A 26,830-nucleotide genomic window follows, 5' to 3' on the forward strand; every position below is an offset into this window, starting at 1 on the left:
AGTTGGTTTGGCTTTTTCTGACCTGTAGAGCTGGTCCAGTTAGCATAATCCAGACCAAAACACCCTGGGGCCTTTCCCAAAGCACATCGCTGAGTATGTCTGACCAGGTATCATGCATCTTTCAATAACTTCAGTTAATCGCTCTTTCCTATCCAGTTGCCTTGGGATTCTACTTCCCCAAGAAGGAGTATCAGGAGAACGTCTACATCGATCAGCCGGCCGGGACACCCATTCTGCGCGTCCATGCCTTGAGAGACTCGGAAGAGGAGGAGATCCACTTTGGAGTCTGCCCCAATCTTGCTATCCAGAGAGATGGTATTCATAAAAACCTCTGGTTTCAAATCCAAGAGAATACTGGACTTCTCTTCCTCAACAGGAGCCTGGAGAAAGACTTGGATAAAATATGTAAGTCACACCGATGAAGTCCTTGCTGTGGTGGCGGAAACAGTGTATAAGGTTGGCCTTAGCTTCCAACTGAGGGGGAGGGGCGGGATCACAGTGATGCAGTATGACTTCACAGCATGATTTGTTACAATCAGAGAATCAGCTCAGACTGACACACAGTTATCAGCACCTCTGGATCAGGGGACCCCAAACCCGGGACATGGACCGGTCCCAGTCCATGGCCTGCTAGCAACCGGGCCGTGAGTTGTATAATTATTTCATTATGTATTACAACGTAGTAGTAATAATAATAAGGCATTGGATTTATATCCTGCCCTCCACTCTGAATCTCAGAGCAGCTCACAAACTCCTTTACCTTCCTCTACCACAACAGGCACCCTGTGAGGTGGGTGGGGCTGGAGAGGGCTCTCACAGCAGCTGCCCTTTCAAGGACAACTTTGCGAGAGCTATGGCTGACCCAAGGCCATTCCAGCAGGTGCAAGTGGAGGAGTGGGGAATCAAACCCGGTTCTCCCAGATAAGAGTCTGCACACTCCACCACTACACCAAACTGGCTCTCCAATGTAGGGTGATTACAGACTGGCACTTCGGGCCAACTCAGAGATATCTCTGAAATCGACCCAAAAAATCCTTCCACCCACAAGCATCTGTTGCCCGTCCTCATCCTGTCGTCACCCCCGTCTTCCAGCCTCCGCAGTGTGACTCCAAAATCTACCGCTTACGAAGTGGTAGCAATTTTTTGAGTCGCACGCCAGTCGCGCCTTGGCGTCTGGAGGTGGAAGGGCGCAAGCAAGGCGATTTGGCGCTGTGAAACCGCCAAGCTGCCCCAAGTCGCATCTGGCTTTTAAAAAAAAAAAAATTCAGCACTCATGACTACTGAAAATGTATGGGGAAGTTGAGTGACAGGAATGGTGTGCAACAGCCGTCTGAACATGCCCATGTCGCCCCGTGGACCGGATGGGGAAAGTTTGTGGGGGAGTGTGTGGAAGCTACAGGATGGCTCTTTTTGAGCCATCCCGATTTGGGACATCTCCCGTCCGCCCCAAAATGCCCGTCTGTTTAAAGGGACCGCACACCTTTTAAATGCCTTCCCTCCACTGGAAACAATGAAGGATGGGGCACCTTCTTTGGGGGCTCATAGCATTAGACTGTTATCAGCTTGGTTTCCCTTCAACAGCTCTCACCCACCACAGGGTAGAAATCTAACACAAGAAGGAAGCCTTCCCCTCCACCCCAAAACAGATAATACAGGGCCATCACTATTTACCCACCATAATCCAGACTGGCACAACTTGCAACAATGAACAGAAGTACGTGCAGAGCACTTGGTGTGCTTAACAATGTATGTGCGTGCATAATTTTTATTTTACTTGGAATATATAGGTAGATTAAAATTTTAAAATTAAACTAAGACATGGCAAGGGTCACTGAAGAAGACAATAATGCCTGGGAAAAGAGGAGGATTCGACATGAGATGGATTGGCTCCCTAAAGGAAACAGTGGCCCTCGGTTTGCAAGACCTGGACACGTCTGTTAACGAGAGGGCATTGGGAGGATATTAATTCACAGGAAAACAAAGTTTGAGTCCATTGGCACCCTTAAGACCAACAAAGTTTTGTTCAAGGTATAAACTTTAGAGCGCATGCATGCTTCTTATATCGGCAGCGTAAGTCAGAAGAGACACACACAAAACCACATTTTAATATATATATTTCTGTTGTTTTCTGTTAACCTAACACAAGAAAGAGTTTAAACGAGACCACAAGACAATTACAACCATGTAGGTCAGCCTTGACTTGAATTCCACCAGGCCTCATTTTGGGCAGGAGCGGATATCCAGAGCCTCTAGATTTTATTGTGCTCGTTCTTTCTCCCCCCCCCCCCCAAAAAAAAAAATCTTGCTTCTGGGATCCACCCCCTGTGAGAATTTTGCTGAACTCTAAGATATGACAAATTTTCTAATATTTCCCCCCGCAAAAAAGGGAGAAATAACCAAAACATACCAAGCAGACGGATGGAAATCTTCATCATGCTACAGTGGCCACATAGGAGAAAGTAATTTTAAAAGTATGATGGGGGTAAGGTTTTCTTTATGACAGTTCTAATTCAAGAAGCCTTTGAAGGTCAAGGCTGAGCTGATCTAATTTAGTCCACCTTCTGGTGATGCAGGGTTGTGTGGCAGATGCAAGTGAGTTGTGCAAATGAATTGTGCTAATGAGCTCTGGCACCTCTTTTTCTACAAAATGACCCCTGAATTCCACCCTTGTCCCTATGCAGAACTGCAGGTAGTAAGGTAGTTGCAGGGGTCGTTTTGGAGAAATATAGGTGGTGGAGCTCATTAGCATATGTGCCCCCCCCAGCCAAAAGCAACCTGCTGCAAGAAAGGAGAGCCCTGGGCTAGCGAGGCCTGCTTGGGCTGGCTAGAGATCCAGCCAGGCCAAGCAGGCCTTGCTCACCTGGGGCTCTCCTTGGCCACCCCCCCACCCCGTCCAAAGGCCAGCAAGCCACCTGCCACCCAAAATCACATAAGAAGTGGAGAAAGGGTGGTGTGGGCTTCTCCAGGGGTTAATGAGGGCTGCTGGGAGTGTGGCAAAGCTCCTTGTGGCTGCCTGCTCTCCTAATCCAGGGATTGTTATGCAGCTGCACCTACTATTCATTGGACAAGGTAGGTGGGGAGGGAAGAGGAGGGGGGCCATCAGAGGTTCAGGAGCTGCGCTCCTGTGAGCTCCTGCTGAATTCAAGGCCTAGGTAGTAGTATAAGGAAACTGGATCTTGGGAACAGTTGAGTTTCAAAAGTGGGTTTATACCAGTTATACCAATTAACGGACTTCTCCGGATGGCACAATGGGGGGAAATGTCAAAATCAGAAGTCACTGGACCTTATTTTGTAATTTCCCCCTCCCTGTTCCTGCAGTTGGAGGAAGCTGGCTGCCAACGTCGAAGCTGGTGTTCCTGGTTTTTCTCTCATCCCAGCCGTCCCAAGGAAAAGAATGCCAAAGCACATCTCATTTTAATTACTACACCAAGATGGCCCATGCCAGGGTGACGCTCTCTGTCGTTAACGCCACTGTGCCAGCCTGCCATTCCGGGGCGCCCAGCCAGCTGTGTTTCGTGGATCTGGACCTCTCTTTCCAAATCAAGGAGAACAAACCGGCCGGACTGTTTCACCAGCTCCAGCTGCCGTCTCAACAGCAGCCGTGCCACAACGTCAGCATTTCATACAAGGTGATAGCAGGTAAAGCCAAAAAGGTTGCCACTGGGCACTCCTCAAACGACGGATGAGGTAACAACACTGGTTCATTTTAGTGTGAATTTTAAACACTCCTGGGTTATTAATATTACTGTCGTTGATACTGTTACTCTTTCGGTCCAGTTTTTTCTTTTAGTTACAAATTTAGTTAGTTTGCCCTAGTTGCAAATTCTTCTTAGAATTAAAGGGTTGCCAAGCCCAATTCAAAAAATATCCGCGGACTTTGGGTGTGGAGCCAGAAGACTTTGGGTGTGGAGCCAGAAGACTTTGGGTGTGGAGCCAGGAGCAAGGGTGTGACAAGCATCATTGAACTCTGAAGGGAGTTCTGGCCATCACGTTTAAAGGGACCGCACTCCTTTGAAAGGCCTTCCCTCCGCTGGAAACAATGACGGATGGGGCACCTTCTTTGGGGGCTCATAGAATTGGACTCCCTGGTCCAATCCTTTCGAAGGAGGGTTTTTTGAAACGCTGCTTTTTGGCAGCAGCTGCCACCACAAAACAAGGCTTGTTACCTTGTGATTGTTGGTAAGTTGCGGCAGCCATTTTATGGCTGGCTCTACCTCCTGCTGTAGCCATTTTGTGGAAGCCATTTTGTGGCTATACTCACCAGCCTCTGTCTGAATTCCATAAGTGCTTGCAGACTCCAGAAGATCAGGGACCCCTGCAGTAGACCAATGTACATTTCCCCCTCCAATATTCATAAAAAAAGATTTCCAACAATAAGCCAGGTTGCTTGTTCATCCTTTAGAAGAAGATCATATTGGATTTATATCCCGCCCTCCACTCTGAATCTCAGAGTGTCAGAGTGGCTCACAATCTCCTTTATCTTCCTCCCCCATAACAGACACCCTGTGAGGTAGGTGGGGCTGAGAGAGCTCTGACAGAAGCTGCCCTTTCAAGGACAACCTCTACGAGAGCTATGGCTGACCCAAGGCCAATCTAGCAGGTGCAAGTGGAGGAGTGGGGAATCAAACCCAGTTCTCCCAGATAAGAGTCCGCTCACTTAACCACTACACCAAACTGGCTCTTCAGGCCTGTGTAATGCAGTCAGTTTTGATAGTCATCCTACCTCTCACACTTTTGTTTATCCCAGATCTTGCGTTCAAATATTCTGCCCTCTTCCGGTTATGTGCAACAAACATTCGTGCAGCAGTAAAAGGAATGCAGTGCCATACAAATATAGGTGTGAGGAATACGTTCAATGCTGATAGGTCTAGTTCAGTCAGCTTTCTCATCGTATTTCATTTTTGTTTCCCACTGTTCTCAATAGGAATCACATTTCAGTCTCTGCCCTTTCCCTTATCTAGTTGGGGCAAAATGCTTAAGGGTTATATTACCCTCCCAAATGATCTTCCCTGCCAGATTTCACACAGAAGGGAGAAAGTGTCAGTAGGTTATTGGCAATTAGCTTTCTTGTTTACAGCACAGAGCAGAGGAAGGCAATGGTATGCCAATGGCGTTCCTCAACTAAAGAGGGTGGGTGGGTCTCGTTTTAATAGGGAGAATGCAGGAGCAAAAGAGTTAATGCCCTTGTGCTTCACGCTCCCAACACTTGGATGGTTTCAACATTTGCTCCCAGTCCAGGTGACTTCCATTATCAATGCTGTGCTGACAGAATGGGTGTACCGTAGAAATAAATAAATGCTTCAAGGCTGAGCTAAGAAAAAAGTTTACCTTCCCTGCACTGCCAGTGCTGTAGTTCTGATCAGAACCTGGGTATCCTGTTCCTATGTTTAAATAAAATTAAAGAAATCGGGCCATCTTGTAAATTTGATCCTTTCAGATCTCTCATGTAGAGAGATGTCAGATCCTTCCTTGTCATCTTAGATCTCTTCCATCTCCTCTGGTTTGAAGCTTGTTTGAAGATTTAAACCGCAGGTTTTATGAAGTGGTGTAATATCAGATTGAGCACCAGAGGGAGCCAAACACAAACAGAACAGGGTTCCTCAGGGGGTGGTGGGCTCTCCTTCCTTGGAGGTTTTTAAACAGAGGCATCTGACAGCAATGAAGATCCTGTGAATTTAGGGGGAGGTGTTTGTGAGTTTCCTGCATCGTGCAGAGGGTTGGACTAGATGACCCTAGAGGTCCCTTCCAACTCTATGATTCTAGGGGATGTGGTGTCCTGCCTGCATCTTGGCACCATTCCTGTGGATACCAACGAGAAACCCTGGCCTTCTAGTGCACAGTTGGAGGGCTCCCCTTTATTCCAATTAAAATATACACAGCTCCTGTTTATCTGTTCGTGTTTCATGGGGAAAAAATAGATTTCTGCTGTTCTCTTTCAGACGAATCTCTGCCATTTCGTTATGATGAAAACACCACGAGCATCCGGGTGACGCAGTCTCTGGATCGGGAGACGCGGGAGAAGTATGAGCTGCTGGCCAAGTGCACCGTGAGAGAGGGCTCCAAGGAGACCTTCAAAGAGGTGGCCCTCCTAGTGACTGTGTTGGATGAAGACGACATGCCCCCATTCCTTCCCGATGGCACGAACACAGCAGACGCGGTTGTGGAGTTCAGCAGGAAAGAGGTCTGTGCTTTTCTTCTTCCCTGCAGTGTTTCATGAGAGTGTAAATGTTGGATAAATATATGGAGCAGAGGTCCATCAGTGGCTATTAGCCACAGCGTATTGTTGGAACTCTCTGTCTGGGGCAGTGATGCTCTGTATTCTTGGTGCTTTGGAGGGGCAACAGGGTGAGGACTTCTAGTATCCTGGCGTCACTGATTGACCTCCTGGTGGCATCTGGGTTTTTTGGCTACTGTGTGACACAGAGTGTTGGACTGGATGGGCCATTGGCCTGATCCAACAGGGCTTCTCTTATGTGGCAGAGTGTTGGACTGGATGGGCCATTGGCCTGATCCAACATGGCTTCTCTTATGTTCTTATGTGACACAGAGTGTTGGACTGGATGGGCCATTGGCCTGACCCAACATGGCTTCTCTTACGTTCTTATGTTCTTATCATCATCATTATTATTAGAAAAGTAGGTTCCAGAACTCTCAAGAGGGAAATGAAGGAGAAACATCTGGGTATTCCTCGTGAATTTTTAAATGTCTTTTTGAGAATTTTAGTAAAGAATCCAGTAGCACCGTTAAGACTAACAAATTTTATTGTAGCATAAGCTAACCAGAGTGGACGGATAGGTTCCCACAGCTAGAAGACCTGACAGGAACCCACCGTAGGGCTTAAAGATCCGGGGAAAACATTTTCTTGAGTGGGTGCTCCTTTTTCAGCCCTGGGCCAGTAATGTACAGTGTTACATTGTTTAGAACACAGATGGCCAGACTTGCTTAACGTAAGAGCTACACAGAATAAATACCAGATGTTTGAGAGCCACGAGGCAGAGAGGGAGGAAAAGGAAGGAAATTGATGTGGAGGAAGAGGTGGAAAGAAAGCGACTTTAACTTTAAATGCCTTCTCCAAGTTGGCAGCTGCCTTGGCTTGGGGAAGTGATTTAAAGAGAAAAATGCTTCTCCAAGCCAGCTGATGGGGTGGGTGGGGGCTTTGAGAGCCGCACGATACATGTGAAAGAGTTTGGCTACCTCTGATTATAATGAGTAAAATATGTTTCATGAGATTTCTGGAGCCTCCTTCTGGATTTGAATTTAGGGACCCACCCAGAGCACAGGTAAAAAACTTAAGAAACTATGAGTGGGAAAAACATTGTTGATCATTCAGCGACATTGTTAGGACCCGTGGTGCGTAGGCAGTTTCTCTGGTTTGCCGGCTCCGTGCCAGGAATCCCATGGGCTCTCGGGAAATTCTCAGAGGTTCTTCAATTAGAAGATCAATAACCGCAGGGGAACTTCTTGGGAAGACAACTTCACCAATATCAACGGATGGTAGTCTTTTACTACCATCCAAAGATGCCTACCAATTCATAAACAGAATGAGGCCTCTAAAACATGAGTGAGTTCTAGTGCTCTGTCATATAAAAGTTACATTAAAATTTCCAGCAACTGTGTCGCAATTCACACCATTTCTTTCAGTGGGACTTTAGGCTCTCTTTATTTACTTAAGTTTTAAATGCTGCCTTCTTTTATGCACAACCTGGCTAAATGCATTTCGTTGGTAGGGATTTCTCCATTAGGTTCCCCCTTAAGAGGAGTGTGCAATATTTTGATGTTTGCTGCCACCTACAGGCCCGTCTTTTCTTCCTTGCTTGCTTATCTAGAATTTGAAACAGAAGGATCACTGAATATTCAAGCAGCGAAACAGACATCGCAGACCCCTAAGGTTAATTGGGACTGTGGTATAAGCCAGGGAAAGCATGAGGCTAGAGCTAGAAATCCAGATTATGTGGCAGCCCTGTGAAATCCCGATTAAAATGAGTGGAGGCTGAGTAGCAGCCGTTGTACTGGGTGGGTTAGGTACAGGGGGTTTTTTTTTAAGCGGGAACTCCTTTGCATATTAGGCCACACACCCCTGATGTAGCCAATCCTCCTAGAGCTTGCGGTAGGCTCTGTAATAAATGCCTTGTAAGCTCTTGGAGGACTGGCTACATCAGGGCTTTGGGGCCTAATATGCAAAGGAGTTCCTGCTACAAAAAAGCAGAGTTCTTGTGTTCTTGGTATTTTCAAAATGTGTTCTTGGTATTTTCAAAACCCAAAACTGAAATCCATGTAAGGTTTTTTATTCAGACAAAACAAATTAGCACACCGTCGTGTACAAGCTTTTGATTTTTCTGGCTATTTCAAGAGGCTGAATGCTAAAGGGGGGGGGATCTCTCAGGCTATGACCATAAGATCTATTTTTAAAAAGTCACAGCTGATTTAGGCAACCTCAGGCCTCATTTTGGGCAGGAGCTCACCGGAGCAGAGATCCAGAACCTCTAAATTTTATTGGGCTCTTTCTTTCTTAACCTCCCCCCCCCCAAAAAAAAAAAATTGCTTCTGGGCTCCATTGTTCAAACCCCCTGTGAGAATTTTGCTGAACTTTAGGATTTGCCAAACTTATTTTTTCTGCGCACACACAAAAATGGGGAAATAACCAAAACATATACAACAGACGGACGGAAATCTTCCTCATGCCACTGTGGCCACATAGAAGAAAGTAATTTAAAACGCATGATGGGAGTAAGGTTTTATGATGACAATTATAATTCAAGAAGCCTTTTAAGGTAGATGCTGAGCTGATCTAATTTAGTACACCTTCCAGTGATGTCGGGGGTGTGGGGCATATGCAAATGAGCTATGCTAATAAGCACCTCTTTTTTCTATGAAATGACCTCTGGGCAACCTCATGAGGTTTTCAAGGCAAAAGGTGTTCAGAGGAGGTTGGCCATTTTCTGCTCCTGCGTTACAACCCTGGACTTCCTGAGTGGTCTCCCCTCCAAATACTGGCCAGGGGCTGACCCTGCTGAGCTTCTGAGATATGTCCAGATCGGTCTAGCTGGGCTGCAAAAAAAATACACGACTGTGTTTATGCTGCTACAGAAACCAGAAGAGTAAAAAAAATAATAAATAAATACATTAAGTTTTGCGTTGGCATATGCGCGATGCCCTCCACGGAGATAATTTCAGAGGGTAACCGTGTGGGTTTGCGCTAGAACAGATAGATTCAAATCTGGTAGCACCTGAGATCTCTTCTGTCTCTAAAGTGCTGTTGGACTAGAATCTAGCATATGCATAGTATATATCTTTGTTCTCTTTGTTCATAGACCAATGTGTCATCCTTCTAGGCTTTCCAATCCCCAGTTCCCAGTGGGGGTTCTTCCGCTTTCCCAGACTCCTTCCCGCCCCCAGTTGGCTGGCCCGTGGAGGAAAGCTCCGCCCTCACAGCTAGCATGTGCCTTTCCCCTTCAGAACGCTAGGAGAAAGCTTGCAAAGGCTTCCTGTTTGGATGATGTGTCTGTGTCTTTAAGGCTGAATGGGGGCGGGGTGAGCAGGCAGAACAACGTGGCTGCTCCCAGGATCTGAAAGCAGCCCAGGCCCTCCATTTGTTGGACAAGCTTTTCAGAAGTCATTTGCATAGTAAAGGGGAAACTTGAACCTTTGGTTAATTGGAAATTCAGCAACTCATGAGTAAATTGCCCCAGTGAGACCACACGAGTGCGGGATCGCAAACTGGCCCTTCTGTGCAGTTTTGTAAATCTACCCCGCATACAAGCAACTTTGATCTGAATTCTTTGCCATAGGATGTTTACATCCCAGTCTGGCAATGTACGGTGTACTAACGAGCAGTTCTCACCTGCCTGTTCGCTACTTTTCTTAAAGGCCACCGTCGTAGCAACACTGATGGTCTACGATGCCGATACCACCCCTATTTTCCCACTGGAGAGCAGCAGGAAGAAATACACGGGCGCCATCAGTACATCAGACCCATGGATAAAAGAAATGTTTCGAGTGGAGCATATGTTCAATGAGATCTATTTTAGCCCCAATGGCAGCCAAGTGAGAGGAACGCAACACGAATACAGTAAGTTTTGCAGGCGGCCTTTGTTTACAAGCATGACAGTGGGGTGCTTAAAAGCAGTCGCTGCTGCATTTAGTTGCCTCGTTAATCTTCTGAATCATTAGCAGGAGGGGTGAGATAATTAATTATGGTTTCAGACGTGATAAATGAGGGAAGGAATGTCTACTGAAACAATGATGAAGGGTCTTATCCTCAGCACTATAAGAATAATGAGCTGCCAATGGTTATAGGTGGTGCTAACCTCCCTTCCCCCCCCCCCAGCTGATAATAGGCATTATAGAGAAATCAAAGGTGTCTTGTTCAACTGGTGGCGACCTGGAATGAAGAAGAAGACGAAGAAGAAGAAGAAGAAGAAGAAGATGATGATGATGATGATGATGATGATGATGATGATGATATTGGATTTATATCCCGCCCTCCACTCCAAAGAGTCTCAGAGCGGCTCACCATCTCCTTTATCTCCCTCCCCCACAACAGACACCCTGTGAGGTAGATGAAGATATTGGATTTATATCCCGCCCTCCACTCCGAAGAGTCTCAGAGCGGCTCACAATCTCCTTTCCCTTCCTCCCCCACAACAGACACCCTGTGAGGTAGATGAAGATATTGGATTTATATTCCGCCCTCCATTCCGAAGAGTCTCAGAGCGGCTCACAATCTCCTTTACCTCCCCCCCCCCACAACAGACCCCCTGTGAGGTAGATGAAGATATTGGTTTTATATCCCGCCCTCCACTCCGAAGAGTCTCAGAGCGGCTCACAATCTCCTTTCCCTTCCTCCCCCACAACAGACACCCTGTGAGGTAGATGAAGATATTGGATTTATATTCCGCCCTCCATTCCGAAGAGTCTCAGAGCGGCTCACAATCTCCTTTACCTTCCCCCCCCCCCCACAACAGACCCCCTGTGAGGTAGATGAAGATATTGGTTTTATATCCCGCCCTCCACTCCGAAGAGTCTCAGAGCGGCTCACAATCTCCTTTCCCTTCCTCCCCCACAACAGACACCCTGTGAGGTAGATGAAGATATTGGATTTATATCCCGCCCTCCACTCCGAAGAGTCTCAGAGCGGCTCACAATCTCCTTTACCTTCCTCCCCCACAACAGGCACCCTGTGAGGTAGATGAAGATATTGGATTTATATCCCATCCTCCACTCCAAAGAGTCTTAGAGCAGCTCACAATCTCCTTTCCCTTCCTCCCCCACAACAGACACCCTGTGAGGTAGATGAAGACATTGGATTTATATCCCGCCCTCCACTCCGAAGAGTCTCAGAGCGGCTCACAATCTCCTTTCCCTTCCTCCCCCACAACAGACACCCTTTGAGGTAGATGAAGATATTGGATTTATATCCCGCCCTCCAATCCGAAGAGTCTCAGAGTGGCTCACAATCTCCTTTCCCTTCCTCCCCCACAACAGACACCGTGTGAGGTAGATGAAGATATTGGATTTATATCCCGCCCTCCACTCCAAAGAGTCTCAGAGCGGCTCACAATCTCCTTTCCCTTCCTCCCCCACAACAGACACCCTGTGAGGTGGGTGGGGCTGGAGAGGGCTCTCACAGCAGCTGCCCTTTCAAGGACAACCTCTGCCAGAGCTATGGCTGACCCAAGGCCATTCCAGCAGCTGCAAGTGGAGGAGTGGGGAATCAAACCCGGTTCTCCCAGATAAGAGTCCACACACTTAACCACTACACCAGACTGGCTCTGAACAATAATAATAATAATAATAATAATAATAATAATAATAACTTTATTTTTATATCCCGCCCTCCCCCGCCAAAGGCGGGCTCAGGGCGGCTCACAGACATGGGCTTCCATGATTCAAGTAAAACAATATAGACAGCTTAAATATAATTAATTACATAATAAGTTTTAAAATAGATAAAATATATAAATTAGGTGCTAAAATACAATAAGACATAATATCCACAAGATGGCTGAGTGGCCACATGTCAAGTTAATCAGGTTCTATCTCAAAAGCGAGCTGGAAAAGAAATGTTTTGCAAGCCCTGCGGAATTGATTCAGGTCCCGCAGGGCTCGCACCATCTCTGGAAGGTGGTTCCACCAACGGGGGGCCATTACCGAGAAGGCCTGCTCCCTAGTAGCCTTCAACCTAGCTTCTCTTGGCCCAGGGATTGTTAGAAGGTTCTGAGAGCTAGATCTCAGTGCTCCCTGGGGAACATATAGGGAGAGGCGGTCCCTTAGGTAGGCAGGTCCCCGGCCATATAGGGCTTTAAAGGTGATAACCAGCACTTTATAGCGAACAAGAACGACAGACTGAACAAGAACAACTAAGATGGCTAGGGGGGTGGATCACCTTCGCTATGGGGAAATGCTGAAGAGTCTGGGACTTTTCAGTTTAGAGAAGAGACGGCTAAGGGGGGGTAGGATAGAAGTTTATATAGTTATGCATGGGGTGAAGGAAGCTGACAAAGAGAACTTTTTTCTGCTTCTGCCCAAATACTAGAATTCAAGGGCATCTAATGAAGCTGATGGGCAGTGGGCTCAGGACAGACAAAAGAAAAGACTGCTTTACACAGAAAGCGATCAAAATGTGGTATTTGCTGCCAGAGGATGTGGAATGATAGAGTTGGAAGAGTACCTCCAGGGTCATCTAGTCCAACCCCCTGCACAATGCAGGAAACTCACAAACACCTCCCCTTAAATTCGCAGGATCTTCATTGCTGTCAGATGGCCATCTAGCCTCTGTTTAAAAACCTCCAAGGAAGGAGAGCCCACCACCTCCTGAGGAAGCCTGTTCCACCGAGGAACCGCTCTAACGGCCAGGAAGTTCTTCCTAATGTTGAGACGGAAACTCTTTTGATTTAATTTCAACCCTTTGGTTCTGGTCCTACCTTCTGGGGCCACAGAAAACAATTCGACGCAATACTCTAGATCAGGGTTTCCCAAACTCCCCCCCCCCCATGGCCCTTTTATTTTTACACTTCTCCTTCGTGGCCCCCTAAAATTCAGGGGTGGAGCCAGGAGACTTTGGAGGTGGAGCCGGGAGACAGGAAAGCCTGTCTCTTTCTTCTATAGAGGTCTCCAAGGAAAACAGAGCTCAGGCTTTGCAGCATGTGTTGATCTTCATGCCTAGTTTTTCTCTGCACAACACAGAGACGTTGGGGGATGGAAGGAAGGAAAACAGAGCTCAGGCTTTGCAGCCTGTGTCAGTCTTCAAGCCTAGCTTTTATCTCTAAAACACAGAGGCATTGGGGGATGGAAGGAAGGAAAATGGAGCTCAGGCTTTGCAGCCTGTGTCAGTCTTCAAGCCTAGCTTTTCTCTGCACAACACAGAGATGGGAAAGGAAGGAAGCAGAGCAGAGCTCATGCTTTGCTGCGGGGGGGGGGGGGGGGCTAGCTTTGGTTTTTCTTGCGACCCAGCATTGAGGCTTCCATGGCCCAGTACGTGGTTGCAACTCTGCAAATGGAAAACGCTGCTCTAGATGACAGCCCTTCAGGTACTTGAAGATGGTGATCCTATCACCTCTCAGCCACCTCCTCTCCAGGCTAAACATCCCCAGCTCCTTCAACCTTTCCTCATAGGACTTGATCTCCAGACCTCTCACAGGACCTGGTCTCCAGACCGAGATATACATGCATATGAAAGTTTACATTCTGAATAAAACTTTGTTGATCTTAAAGGTGCTACTGAACTCCTACTTTGTTCTATAGCTTTAAGAAACACACTTTAGATCCTTGTCTCCACAGAAGCGCAGCTTCAGATCCCTGCCCCAACTGAGGATTCGCAACCCTAGCCATTGCCCTTCCTCATATATATAAAGAAAAGTTTCTACTAAATCTGCAGGAAGCTCCAGCTGCGTTGAAAATTCTTATTAAAAAATAAAGGAGATGACTGAATAAGAATGAGTTCTCAAATTGTGAGATTTTATGCCATTTCCTCACAAGATCTTGCTCTCTATTTTGGATTGCTTAGGCAATACAGTGGCTAGGATAACACAGTGGCTGCCTAGATAATCGAAAATGGCAGACGCAGGTTTGCTTTTGACACCTGAGTCAGGAAAGGCAAAAGAAGTAAGATGGAGGTGGTAGGAGATTAAAGTCAGAGTGCAGGGATGAAAGAAAGACAAAGCAGGAAGTGTTGAATTAGGGAGGGAAGGAAGCAGGGAATGTGGAGACGGGAGGGACTTCAAGGGAGAGAAAGGAAGAGGTAACATGAGGAAGGAGGACCAGCTGGATGGGGGTGAGATTCTCTCTCTTTGGTGAGTCCATATGAATCCCTTGCTGGTCTCTTTTCGCTCATCCCCTGAAGGAGCAGGTTGGTAGCTCAGGGGTGATTCTTGATCTGTCTCTATCACTTGAGGCTCAGGTGGCATCAATGGCTCAGAGGGCTTTAAACCAGCTTTGGCTGGGGGCCCACTTGTGCCCTTATCTGGACACGGATAACCTGGTTTCAGTAATCTGTGCTCTGGTAATCTCCAGACTGGATTGCCGCAGCACACTCTACATGGGGCTGCCCTTGAAGACAGTGCGGAAGCTGCAGCTGGTGCAGAATGCGGCAGCCATATTAATAACTGGGATCAAGAGATCTGAACACATAAGACCGATTCCGTCCTGCCAGCATTGACAGACCATTTGTTTCCAGTCCTTATTCAAAGTGCTGGTTTTGACCTACAAAGCCCTATATGGGTTGGGACCGCAATACTTGTTGGAATGCCTCTCCCAGCCTCAATCTATCCAGGCCCCACACAGCCTCTGGGCCCTTTCTCTGGGTGCCAATATCTCAAGAAGCTTGGAAGGTAGCAACTAGGGGGAGGGCCTTTTTGGTGGTGGCCCCCTGTCTTTGGAACAACCTCCCTGCTGTGGCCTGGTGCCTAATCTGCCATATTTTTGGTGCTAAGTTAAGATAGCCCTCTTTATAGAGGCTTTTAAAGATCTCCTTGGTCATTCAGGAGCCTGTTATGATTCGCTTTGTGCCCCTGTCAATTGTTCTGTACTGTTTCTACTGCTTTAATGTTCTTATGTTATATTAATGTTTAACTTTAATGTCTAGATCAGGAGTGTCAAGCATGCAGTTTGGGAAATCTGACCCCCAGAGGGCTCCTATCAGGCCCCCAAGCAACTGGCTGTCACCTGCTTCCTTCTCGTTATATCTTGCTTCCTTCTGCATAACAGCTTGCTTTTCAAGGCTTGCTCAATTGCACAGGAGCTACAGAGCAAAACCTCCATTTTCTCCATTGGCTGAAGCTCCTCCTTTGGGGAGGAGTGGAGGGAGAGCTTGCGTTGCCAGGCTCTCTCAATCGCACAGCAGAGCTACTGGGCTTTCCTTCTATTGGCTGAGGCTCCCCCCGGTCCCCTAGAGAAGAAAGGAAAGAGCCAGAGCTTCCTTTGCCCACTTCCTTGGATCCCATGGGAGAAATACAAAGAAAGCATCTTTAAGACCAATGAGCGCTAATGGTTTAAACTTGTTTTAATTTTTCTTAAAATATATTTTTGTGTTAGTTTGTGTCCTTTATAAAATTAATAACTCTGCTACCTAATCTTAAATAGGTCCACACGTGGCCCAGCCTGACATGGCTCGGCCCAACAAAGTCTCATTTATGTCAGATCCGACCCTCATAACAAATGAATTTGACACCCCCGATCACTACCAGCCATTAAAGAGATTTTTGTCTCTCCTTGCCACACAAGCTCAGCTGTGACTCCCCGTAGCTGGAGTTTCGTTGTTTAGCGGCTTTCTCAGCTAATGTGCATTTCCCATTCTTTCTTTGTATTGCTTTCTCTGTCCATTGGGTGTCTCTCTCCGTCACCTCTTCGCTCTCCTCAAAGAGCCTGGTTCTCCGCTGCGCTTACTGTGAATGAATTTTGAGTTTCTCTTTGTTTTTTTTCAGAGCTGGTGTTAAATAAAAATGTGTCAATTACCGAAAACCGCTCCTTCCAGCTGGACGTCGTCGTCAACGACACCGAATACCAGGGGCCGGACAAGTCCCTGGTGCTCCACTTCAACGTCTCCATCCTCCCGGTCACGATCCAGTTTCCAAATTTCACGTACCAGTTCACCGTGAACAGAAATGCTGCCAACTTTTCACAAGTAAGGGTGGCTTACTGGTTCGTTCTGCTATCGAAAGGGAAGCTTCCAGAGTTGAGTCATGGTACAGGAAACATTTGTGTATCAATGATCCTCCTCCAAAACTTGGTGCCTTCTTTTCTTGTCTTTTCAACTGCCAAAGGATGTATAGATCCAGGGGTGGAATTCTAGCAGGAGCTCCTTTGTATATTAGGCCACCCCCCCCCCCCCCGATGTAGCCAATCCTCCAAGAGCTTTTTTGGTGGAAGAGCTCCATCTTGCAGGCCCTGCGGAACTGCAAGATTACCCACAAGGCCCTGATCTCCGTGGGGAGCTTATTCCACCAAGTAGGTGCCAGAGCCAAAAAGACCCTGTTCCTTGTGGCGGATAACCAGATGTCTTTAGCTGCCACTAGGATATGTGAACATACATGTGAAGCTGCCTTATACTGAATCAGACTCTTTGTCCATCAAAGTCAATATTGTCTGCTCAGATTGGCAGTGGCTCTCCAGGGTCCAAAGCTGAGGTTTGTCACACCTATTTGCCTGGACCCTTTTGAGTTGGAGATGCTGGGGATTGAACCTGGGACCTTCTGCTTACCAAGCAGATGCTCTACCACAGAGCCACCGTCCCTGCCAACAGACGATAACCATTTGGCCAGTAGTCAAGCCAGTCATATATGGATATATGAAGCTGCCTTCTACTGAATCAGACCCTCGGTCCATCAAAGACAGTCTTGTCTACTCAGACTGGCAGCAGCTCTCCAGGGTCTCAAGCTGAGGTTTTTCACGCCTATTTGCCTGGACCCTTTTTAGTTGGAGATGCCAGGGATTGAACCTGGGACCTTCTGCTTATCAAGCAGATGCTCTACCACTGAGCCACCGCCCTCTCCTATGAGCCACCACCCTTTTCAGTTCCCACCTCCACAGATCCCGTATTGACAGTGCATCACTCAGAGGCTATGGGGCCAGGGACTTCCCTGTTAGGCAACCATGCTGGCTGTCACTAAGGTCATTTAGTCCAGACAAGCTTCTGCAGTCACCTGGCTTGCTTTGGACACCTGCCCTGACCTGGATGGCCCAGGCTAACCTGATCTCCTCAGATCTCAGGCGCTAAGTAGTGTTGGCCCCAGGAAGTCCTTAGATGGGAGACCACCAAGAAAGTGCATAAAACCCTCTGAACTTAGCAAGTATTTTTAAAATTTAATTTACATAACAGCTCGTCTACATTAACATTTTGAAAGCACAAAGGTTTGGTGAGTGAGTTCTTTGGTTTTTGTGGGCTGTGATGAATTTCCTTCTCCTCTAGTCATTTTGTGGGAGTCTTTCCTCCCACAAAATGACTAGAAGAGAAGGAAATTCATCACAGCGGTTCACCACAGCGGTGGAATTCTAGCGGAAGCTCCTTTGCATATCAGGCCACGCCCCCTGATGTAGCCAATCCTCCAAGAGCTTACAAGGGTCTTTTTTTGTAAGCTCTTGGAGGACTGGCTACATCAGGGGTGTGTGGCCTAATATGCAAAGGAGCTCCTGCTAGAATTCCACCCCTGGTTCACCAACCTGGAAGGTGAGCTATGACCCTGCCAACCAGCCTGTCCTGTATTGAATCATGCTGTCTCTTACCTTGCACTCGTTGGTCAAGGCTGCTGACTGACTTAGCAGTGTTTTAACTACATTGTCAATGGATAGTGCCATAAATATGTTCAGGATGTTTACATCAGAAATGGGGAGGGGCTGTGGCTCAGCGGCAGGTCATCTTGGCATGTCGAGGGCCCCAGGTTTAATTCCCAACAGTATCTCCATCTAAAAGAATCCAGTAGCACTGATGCGAAAGACTCTAGAGAAGTCACCTCCAGTTGGAGTAGACAAGACTAACAGTGCGATCCTGTCTTCAGGTGAGCAGCCATGTTGGTCTGAAGAGCAGAACACAGTTTGAAGCGGCACCTTTAAGACCCACAAAGTTTCATTCAAGATATAAGCTTTTGCGTGAAAGCACATTTCTTCAGATACAGAACGCTATCCTGGGAGTAAGCCTCATTGAATAGAACTAGAATTCTGCTTAAGAAGAAGAGTTGGATTTATACCCCACCCTTCATTCAGAGTCTCAGAGCAGTTTACAATTTCCTTCTCTTCCTCTAGCAACTAAAGATACCCTTTGAGGTAGATGGGGCTGAGAGAGCTCTGAGAGAACCGCTCTGGAGAGAACAGTATGGCGTAGTGGTGAAGTGCGCGGACTCTTATCTGGGAGAACTGGGTTTGATCTCCCACTCTTCCACTTGCACCTGCTGGAATGGCCTCGGGTCAGCCATAGGGCTGGCAGAGGTTGTCCTTGAAAGGGCAGCTGCTGTGAGAGCCCTCTCGGCCCCACCCACCTCACAGGGTGTCTTGTGGGGGAGGAAGGGAAAGGAGATTGTGAGCCGCTCTGAGACTCTTCGGAGTGGAGGGCGGGATATAAATCCAATATCTTCATCTACCTCACAGGGTGTCTGTTGTGGGGGAGGAAGGGAAAGGAGATTGTGAGCCGCTCTGAGACTCTGATTCAGAGAGAAGGGCAGGGTAGAAATCTGCGGTCTTCTTCTTCTTCTTCAGAGCAGGGCTCTTCTTGTAGCAGGCGCTCTTTTGCGTATTAGACCACACACCCCTGATATAGTCAATCCTGCAAGAGCTTACGGGGCTCTTCTTATGGGGCCTACTGTGAGTTCTTGGAGGATTGGCTGCATCGGGGGTGTGTGGCCTAATACGCAAAGGAGCGCCTGCTACAAAATGAACCCTGCTTCAGGGTGTTGCTTTTTTCCAGACTTCCACCAGTACCTGGTGTGTGGGTATCAGGGGCGTCAAACTAAGTTGTTATGAGGGCTGGATTTGACACAAATGGGACTTCGTGGGGCAGAGCGACACATGTCATAATATGTAATGCCAGGTAGTGGAGGTATAAACTTTATAAACGATACAGATAAACACAATTATGGATTTTTTATGATTAAAACCGTTGTGCTGTTTTGTTTAAACGGGAAAGATGGGGGAATAGTGGGATTTGGCAATGAAATTTTTAAAATAAAACGTCATGAAAAAACACAAGGATCACAAAAGAAACCAAAAATATGAACTTAAAATATAAAATGCTCTTGGCCTAGGAAAACATGAAATGGCTCGGCATTGCCGGCTTCTCCCCCCACCCCCACTCATCTGCTCAGATTGGCGGTGGCTCTCCAGTATGATATTCCCCCTTTGGCTGTGGGTTCCCAGGTTGAAGTACTCACTAGGCACCAGTTCTCAGGTCCATTTGGCAGAGACAAGCTGACTCAGCGCATCAACCCTTTATTTGCAAGGAGACCAATCCAGAAAGCAACACCGTCAACCGGCCATACATTGGAAAGTGAATATGCTTAAAACTCTTGTGAGAGTTTGTTTAGAAAAGGTGGGGAAATAGCGAAACTTGACAATGCAATTTAAAAAATAAAACACGAATAAAAAGCACAAGGATCACAGCAGAAACTAAAAATATAAAATGCTCTAAGTCTAGGAAAACATGAAATGGCTATGTATTACAAGCTTTCCCCCCCACTCTGAATCTATTCAGATTGACAATGGCTCTCCAGTGCAATATCGCTTTTTGGCTGTGGGTTCCCCTGTACTCACTAGGCACCAATTCTCAGGTCCATCCAGCAGACACAAGCTGGCTCAAAGCATCAACTATTTGCAAGGAGTTTCATTTGGCCATAAATGCTGCAAAAGTGAAACTGCTTTGGCTCCACTCCATTGAAATACATTGCAGCACAGACAAAGTTGCAAGGAAAACATGGAATGGATTGTCCATTAAGGCGTCTGGGCCCAGATAGACCAGTCTATCTGTGTGCAGAGCCCTTAATGGAAAATCCATTCCGCATTTTCTTTGCAGCTTTGCAAGCCCAGAAAAGCTTCCAGCTGAAGTAGCAAAGACAAGGCAGAAGGAGCTGGGAACATTGTTGGCTTCAGAAACCTCAAAAGGTGAGGACAGGCAGGGGTGGAATTCTAGCTGGAGCTTCTTTGCAAATTAGGCCACACACCCCTGATGTAGCCAGTCCTTCAAGAGCTTACAAGGCTCTTTTTTGTAAGCTCTTGGAGGATTGGCTACATCAAGGGGAGTGGCCTGATATGCAAAGGAGCTCCTGCTAGAATTCCACCCCTGAGGACAGGTGAGGGGGGAGAAAATTGCCGCAGGACCAATTGAAGACCTGGGTGTAGCCCATGGGCTGGAAATTTGACAGCCCTGAGTTAGCTTATTTGCTGTCCAGTGGAAATTTTCGGACTGAAGGGAAGAAATTACGAAGAGATGTGGGATCTTGCATTTGTTTTCTTCCACAACAAACCCCAGCCAACACTAATTATCGGCTGTTTTCTGTCAGTTTCAAGAATAAATGTTCCCTTCCTAATACTAGGTGCAAAGAGCAGGGGAAGGGTAGCAATTAGGCTTTCCATTTACCCTTCAACAAGCTAGATGTTAATTCATTTGAAGCAATTTGTAATGGAATTCATAGCAAATGCCATGGCAAAAATAGTCCACTTGGGTGCCGCTGGAGCAAGTGCGCAGAGAATTCATAGTAATGAATGAACTTGGAGGAAACCTACTGCATCTGTTTCTTCCATTACAATTAGTTCTATCTCTGTGGCACCCCCCAGAGCTGAGGTTCATTGCTGGACAACACAGATTTGGTGGACTTAAATTTTGTGGAGGGTTTTTAGGTTTACTCAGCTGAGGCACCAACTAGTTCTAGTCAGAATCTTCCACTACCCACTGCAAGGACAGGGATAATAAATCAAATGGTTTGACTGGGGTAAGATTATTGCGAAGGGTTAATTCCACTGGGACCACAGTCTGGCCTGTGGGCTAGGTGGTGGGCTGAAAACCTAGCCCTTCATCTTCGCTGGGCTATCTCAGCATGAGCCTTCTGCTTCCACCCCTCCTGCTGGGTGGAGGTAGATGGCGGGGTGTGGGGTGTGGCTTGTGGACCAGTTCCTAGACTGGTGCTTTGTTGCCTCAGGACTTGGTGGGACAGAGGGAAGTTCTGGTGGAAGAACTGCAGCTGTAGGCTCCTTAGTAGCAAGTTCTGGAGCCGATGGGCCAGGGACTGCTTGGGTCTCCCAGAGTTCCCTTGTCTCCATCAGGCCATGTTTTTGGCTCCTCAGAGGCTTCCAAGTCCAGAGCCACCTCAGTAGAAGGTCATGACAAGTGCCTTCATCAAAATCCCTCTTTATTTCCCACATTTTATATCCCATCTCACCACTCACTCCAAGCAGCTTATGAATGATCAACTCATTGAAGCGGTTGCTGACATAATACCATCTGAAACCCATTAAATTAAACCAGGGTACGGCCATAAATCTCTGGCTACACAACAAAAACACAAGACTCTGCTAAAAGCCTCATGAAGACAGGGCAGCCCTCCACATTCCCTGAAGAGCGAGGCATAATTTGGTCTGATTAGCCAGCGCTGTCGGAAGCGCAAAATGGAACCCAAGTGAAGGCTGAATGGCCTTTGTGAGGAAAATATGAGGGTGTGAGGAAGCAATTAACCTTCGGCCTGGTGCCATTTCTCCATTTTGACAGCCAAAACGAATGAACCAAAAGGAACGCCACTTGGCAGTAGCCTTTTGTGGCTCAGAAGTAAGGGTTATCTCTTTAATGGCCCTGAAGCATGGACAAATGGTCGCTCGGATGCAATTATTAGCTGCGATTTTAATGAGGGAAAGTTGAGGCGAATTTCACAGCTGACAATTTTTTTTTCCTGCGTATGTAATTTTGTGTGGTAATAGAGACAGCGATGTATATGACTCACTTGAGGTATTACACCATTGTGTTTTCCTGTCTGTTCAACAAAATAATAATAATCATCATCATATGGCACCCTAAAGACTGTTTTGGCGTAAACTTTCACAGATTAGAGCTCATTCTGCCAGACACATGAGGTGTTAGTTGGCAGATAGGTATTACACAGGGGGGTACAGAGAAAAAGGTTTTCAAATAATGGGACCCAAAGGCCATAAAAGAAAGAGCTGCAGAGAGTTTGTGACATTATTATGCAAACACTGATCCATACAAGACAGGAACAATAGCTCACTTTTAATAGAAATACAATCAATGCACTGTACCTCTTGCTTTCCGCGCATGTGACATCATTGTCTACGTATTTTTTTTCCCTTTGTGGTATTGGAAAGAGCCATCAAGTCACAGTCCGTTTATGGCAATCCCATCTGGTTTTCAAGACCAAAGCGGAACAGGTGGTTTGCCGTTGCCTGCCTGTGTAGCAACCCTGGACTTCCTTGGTGGTCTCCCATCCAAGTACTCACCAGAGCCGAGCAAACTTAGCTTCTGAGATCTGACAAGATTGGGTTAGCCTGGACCATCTGGGTCAGGACATTTTCTTTGTACTTGTATGCAGGGGTGGAATTCTAGCAGGAGCTCCTTTGCATATTAGGCCGCACACCCCTTATGTAGCCAGTCCTCCAAGAGCTTACAAAAAAAGAGCCTTGTAAGCTGTGGGAGGATTGGCTACATCAGGGGTGTGTGGCCTAATATGCAATGGAGCTCCTGCTAGAATTCCACCTCTGCTTGTATGGATGTGTGTGTTGCTGTTTGATATACAAATAACACATAGCTATGAACTCGATACGGACAACGGTGGGAAGTGCTATCGAAACTCAAGCTGAAATCGACTTATGGCAACCCTGTCAGGTTTTCAAGGCAAGTGATGTTCAGAGGTGGTTGGCCATTGCCTGCCTCTGTGTAGCAACCCTGAACTTCCTTGATGGTCTCCCATCCAGGGCTTTTTTTAAGGCAGGAACTCCTTTGCATATTAAGCCACACACCCCTGATGTAGCCAATCCTACGGGACCTTACAGTAGGCTCTGGAAGAAAATCCCTGTAAGCTCCAGGAAGATTGGCTACATCAGAGGGGTGTGGCCTAATATGCAAAGGAGCTCCTGCTACAAAAAAAGGCCTGCTACCATCCAAATACTGACCTGGGCTGACCCTGCTTAGCTTCTGAGAACTGATGGGATCAGGCTAGCCTGGGTAGGGTTGCCATCTCTGGGTTGGGAAATAGGGCTTTTTTTGTATCAGGAGCTCCTTTGCATATTAGGCCACACCTCCCCTGATGTAGCCAATCCTCCAAGAGCTTACAGGGCTCTTTTTGGTAAGCTCTTGGAGGATTGGCTACATCAGGGGTGTGTGGCCTAATATGCAAAGGAGCCCTGGCTAGAATCCCGTCCCCTGGACCTCAGCAGCGTATAATGCCATAGAGGCCGCCCTCCAAAGCAGCCATTTTCTCCTGGGGAACTGATCCCTGAAGTCTGGAAATCAGTTGTAAAAGCAGGAGAGCTTTTGATACATGGTGTTAATGGCTGTGGTACGCCAGGGTCGTTGTGTAGAAAAAGAGGTGCCGGAGCTCATTAGCACAACTCATTTGCATATGCCACACACCCCTGACATCGCCGGAAGGTGGACTAAATTAGATCAGCTCAGCATCTACCTTAAAAGGCTTCTTGAATTAGAAGTGGCATAAGAAAACCTTACTCCCCTCATACTTTTAAAATGACTTTCTCTTATGTAGCCACAGTGGTATAACGAAGATTTCCATCTCTCTGCTTTATATGTTTTGGTTATTTTCCTTTTTTTTTTTGTGGTGGAAAATATTGAAAAGCTTGTCCAATCTTAGAGTCCAGCAAAATTCTCACCTGGGGTTTTGAACCCAGAAGCAAGTATTGGGTGGGGGGGCGGGGCAGGGGGGGTGGGTAAGAAAGAAAGAGCACAATAAGATTTAGAGGTTCCAGAGCTCCGCTCCTGTGAGCTCCTACCCAAAACGAGGCCTGGTGGTATGCTTATCAGGGACCTTTCCCTTGGTAATGTTTTTTGTTTGTTGTCCTTTTTTCTTTTCTTTTTGAGCCTAGATAGGAAAAATCTGCGTCAACAACTGCATGAGATTCGAGGGCATCAACGTCGCCTACAGTCTGCAGGCCCCCAACGTCAGCTGCTATGGAATGAAGCTTGCCCAGAGGAATGGAGACAAGTTCGGACGCCTCTACGTGAACGATTCCACCGTGCTGCAGAGACCCGAGTGCAAAGAAGTCCTGTATCCTGTCCTAGCTGTAGACAAACAGAGCAAGAAAGAAGCTCGCACCTATCTTACAATTGTGGTTGATGGAAAACGTAAGTCATCGCCTGGCTCGCGTCTTGTGCTGCAGCGTTTTCCAACGAATGGGTCAAGACCCAAAAGTGGGTCATAAAGCCTCTGCAACTGGGTGGCGGGCCAGTTGGCCACCCCTGCCCTTTCCGTTGCTCTCTTTTGTATCTTTGAAACCCAAAACCTGACTCTGGAAACAGTATCTTCCATGTCATCCATTAGCTGGTATTTTTTTTCTCCACTCCGTATACATGATGAACAAGTGAAACATGTTGTGATGTAACCTGACGTAACTAGAGCGAGGGAGAATATTTTTATCATCTGACATTTTAGTACCTGCTGGGAAAACTGTGAATTCTAGTTCCCACACAAGACCAGTATTCTTGCAACGGACAGCTAGGTATCGGATGTTTCAGATTATTTGCATATTCACATGACATTGCCTTCTACCCTTTGTCCATCACGGTCAGTATTGACTACTCAGACTGGCAGCTGCTTTTCAGGGTCTCAGGCATAGGTCTTTCACACGACCTATTGCCTGGTCCTTTTTAACTGGAGATGCCGGGGATTGAACCTGGAGCCTTTTGCGTGCCAAGCAAATGCTCTAGTACTGAACCTAAGCCCCTCCCCCAAGACATCAAGCAGTCCGAATACACAGGCAATTGAGTGGATCCAGCCTTCTTTCAAGGAGCCACTTCTGTTGCAGGAAGGCCCCTTGGATTGGAGAAAGGATTCACACTCAGGCCTTGGATTCAGCAGGAGCTCACAGGAGCACAGCTCCTGAACCTTTCTGAGGGTTCCCCCTCTGGCTCCCCACCTACCTTGCCCATTGAATAGTAGGTGCAGCTGCATAACAATCCCTGGATGAGCTCCACCACCTGTTTTTCTTCAAAACGACCCCTGTTCACACTTCATTTAAACCAGAAGGAAAGATGGGGCATAACTATTTGAATGAATGAATGAATGAATGAATGAATGAATGAATGAATGAATGAATGAATGAATGATGCTTGGTGTTATGGAAGAATAGGGTGGCAGGATCCACCCCAATAGGTATTGTATTATTGAAGGAAGTCTTTCTTAGCTTGAAACTAAAGGAGAGAATTTCCCTGTTGGGTTTTGGTTGGGTTGAGAAAAACACAGAGTTTTCCCTTTCGGTTGGTCTGACGGTGACAACAGTCTTCTGCTTCTTCCTAGTAATCATCAACAATGAAGGCTGCTTGGACTCTTGTGCGACAAGCAAGACCAGATCCGAGTGCGAAGAGTGTGGCGGCTTTGGAGTGTTAAAGGGGAGGTGCGAGTGGCGAAAGGGGAGTGGGACAGGTAGGCCTAGATCTTCACTAAATGACCTACTCTGAGCCAGATTTGCAGTGCACGGTACATCCACGTGCCTTCAACAGAGCCTTCAATAGAGTCTGATGTCCAGAGAGGGAGGGCAAAGGGACTTCCTGTGTTTCCCTTTTATTCCTAAGCTGTCAAAGGAAATAATTCCTTGTGAAGAGCCTTTGCTGCTCTTCATTTCCCATTTAGAGTGTCAGTGTTTTTATAAAGGTAATATTTGAGCAGTTGTAGCTGGCGAGAAATTGAAGATGTCTTCCACTACATTGCGGTCATCTTTCATATACTTTCCCCCAGGGTTTTTTTTTTGTAACAGGAACTCCTTTGGATATTAGGCCACACCTCCCTGATGTAGCCAATCCTCCTGGAGCTTACAGTAAGCCCTGTAAGAAGAGCCCTGTAAGCTCCTGGAGGATTGGCTACATCAGGGAGGTGTAGCCTAATATGCAAAAGAGTTCCTGTTACAAAAAAGCCCTGCTTTTCCCAATGAAAAGCTTTGCCCACCCACTCCTCAAATGAAACACTAATATAACCTTTGACATTATCATCTGTGATAGGATCTATGATATAATAAAGAGAAGTGTAATTTTAAAAATACAGCATTCGGCATGAATGTCAGCCGTGACAGCTGAGCCCATAAACCTAGTGCTAAATGACTGATGGCCAATTTCCTCAGTCAGCATGGATTTTATTAGAATTGGTTGGATTTAGCACTGTAATTATACAATGCATGATTTGGTTGTATTGTAAACGTACTTAATATTTGATTTTGCCTTCCATTATTAAATAAGTAAGGTATGTTAATGTAGCAGGATTTTAGACATATCAATTTATTGTGATCTTTTATATTTGCTATCTGTGGTCCTCTTATTGGAAGATAGCAGACCGCCCATAGGTAGTCCGCAATTTTGTTAATCACCTCTTTCTTTGCTAAAATAGCGTAGAATATGGCCTCAAGATTCATGTTAGTTTTGTCTGTTCTGTGTATCTAGCACAGTTGGCATAGAGACTCTACCATTTGCTTTTCCGCTAATAAATATATATATTGCTAGAGACCAAGGTAATTGATGCCATAGTATTCCTTAATACTATGTATGGATGTGAAAATTGTAGAATGACGAAAACTGCCAGGAAGAAAGCTGATTGATTTGAAACGTGGGGTCAGATGAGAGTAGGGTTGCCAAGTCCAATTCAAGAAATATCTGGAGACTTTGGGGGTGGGGCCAGGAGACATTAGG

The 26,830-nt window shown here is 46.7% G+C and overlaps 1 protein-coding gene and 1 non-coding gene across 2 annotated transcripts in view; one reads left to right on the forward strand and one right to left on the reverse strand.

Moving 5' to 3' along the window:
- Positions 1 to 26,830, forward strand: part of RET (ret proto-oncogene) — a 209,657-nt gene that overhangs the window by 92,923 nt on the left and 89,904 nt on the right. The window contains exons 4-10 of the mRNA XM_060242607.1: positions 157 to 405; positions 3,319 to 3,639; positions 5,940 to 6,181; positions 9,868 to 10,069; positions 15,921 to 16,120; positions 24,022 to 24,280; positions 25,452 to 25,577. Of these exons, the coding sequence (XP_060098590.1) occupies positions 157 to 405; positions 3,319 to 3,639; positions 5,940 to 6,181; positions 9,868 to 10,069; positions 15,921 to 16,120; positions 24,022 to 24,280; positions 25,452 to 25,577 (1,599 nt within the window). The remainder of the gene's footprint in view (positions 1 to 156; positions 406 to 3,318; positions 3,640 to 5,939; positions 6,182 to 9,867; positions 10,070 to 15,920; positions 16,121 to 24,021; positions 24,281 to 25,451; positions 25,578 to 26,830) is intronic.
- On the reverse strand, positions 16,913 to 16,981 carry TRNAI-GAU (transfer RNA isoleucine (anticodon GAU)). Its single transcript has one exon. It is a non-coding gene; the product is annotated as a tRNA-Ile (tRNA).

Source organism: Heteronotia binoei, chromosome 6 (genome assembly GCF_032191835.1).
Source record: "Heteronotia binoei isolate CCM8104 ecotype False Entrance Well chromosome 6, APGP_CSIRO_Hbin_v1, whole genome shotgun sequence".
NCBI lineage: Eukaryota > Metazoa > Chordata > Lepidosauria > Squamata > Gekkonidae > Heteronotia > Heteronotia binoei.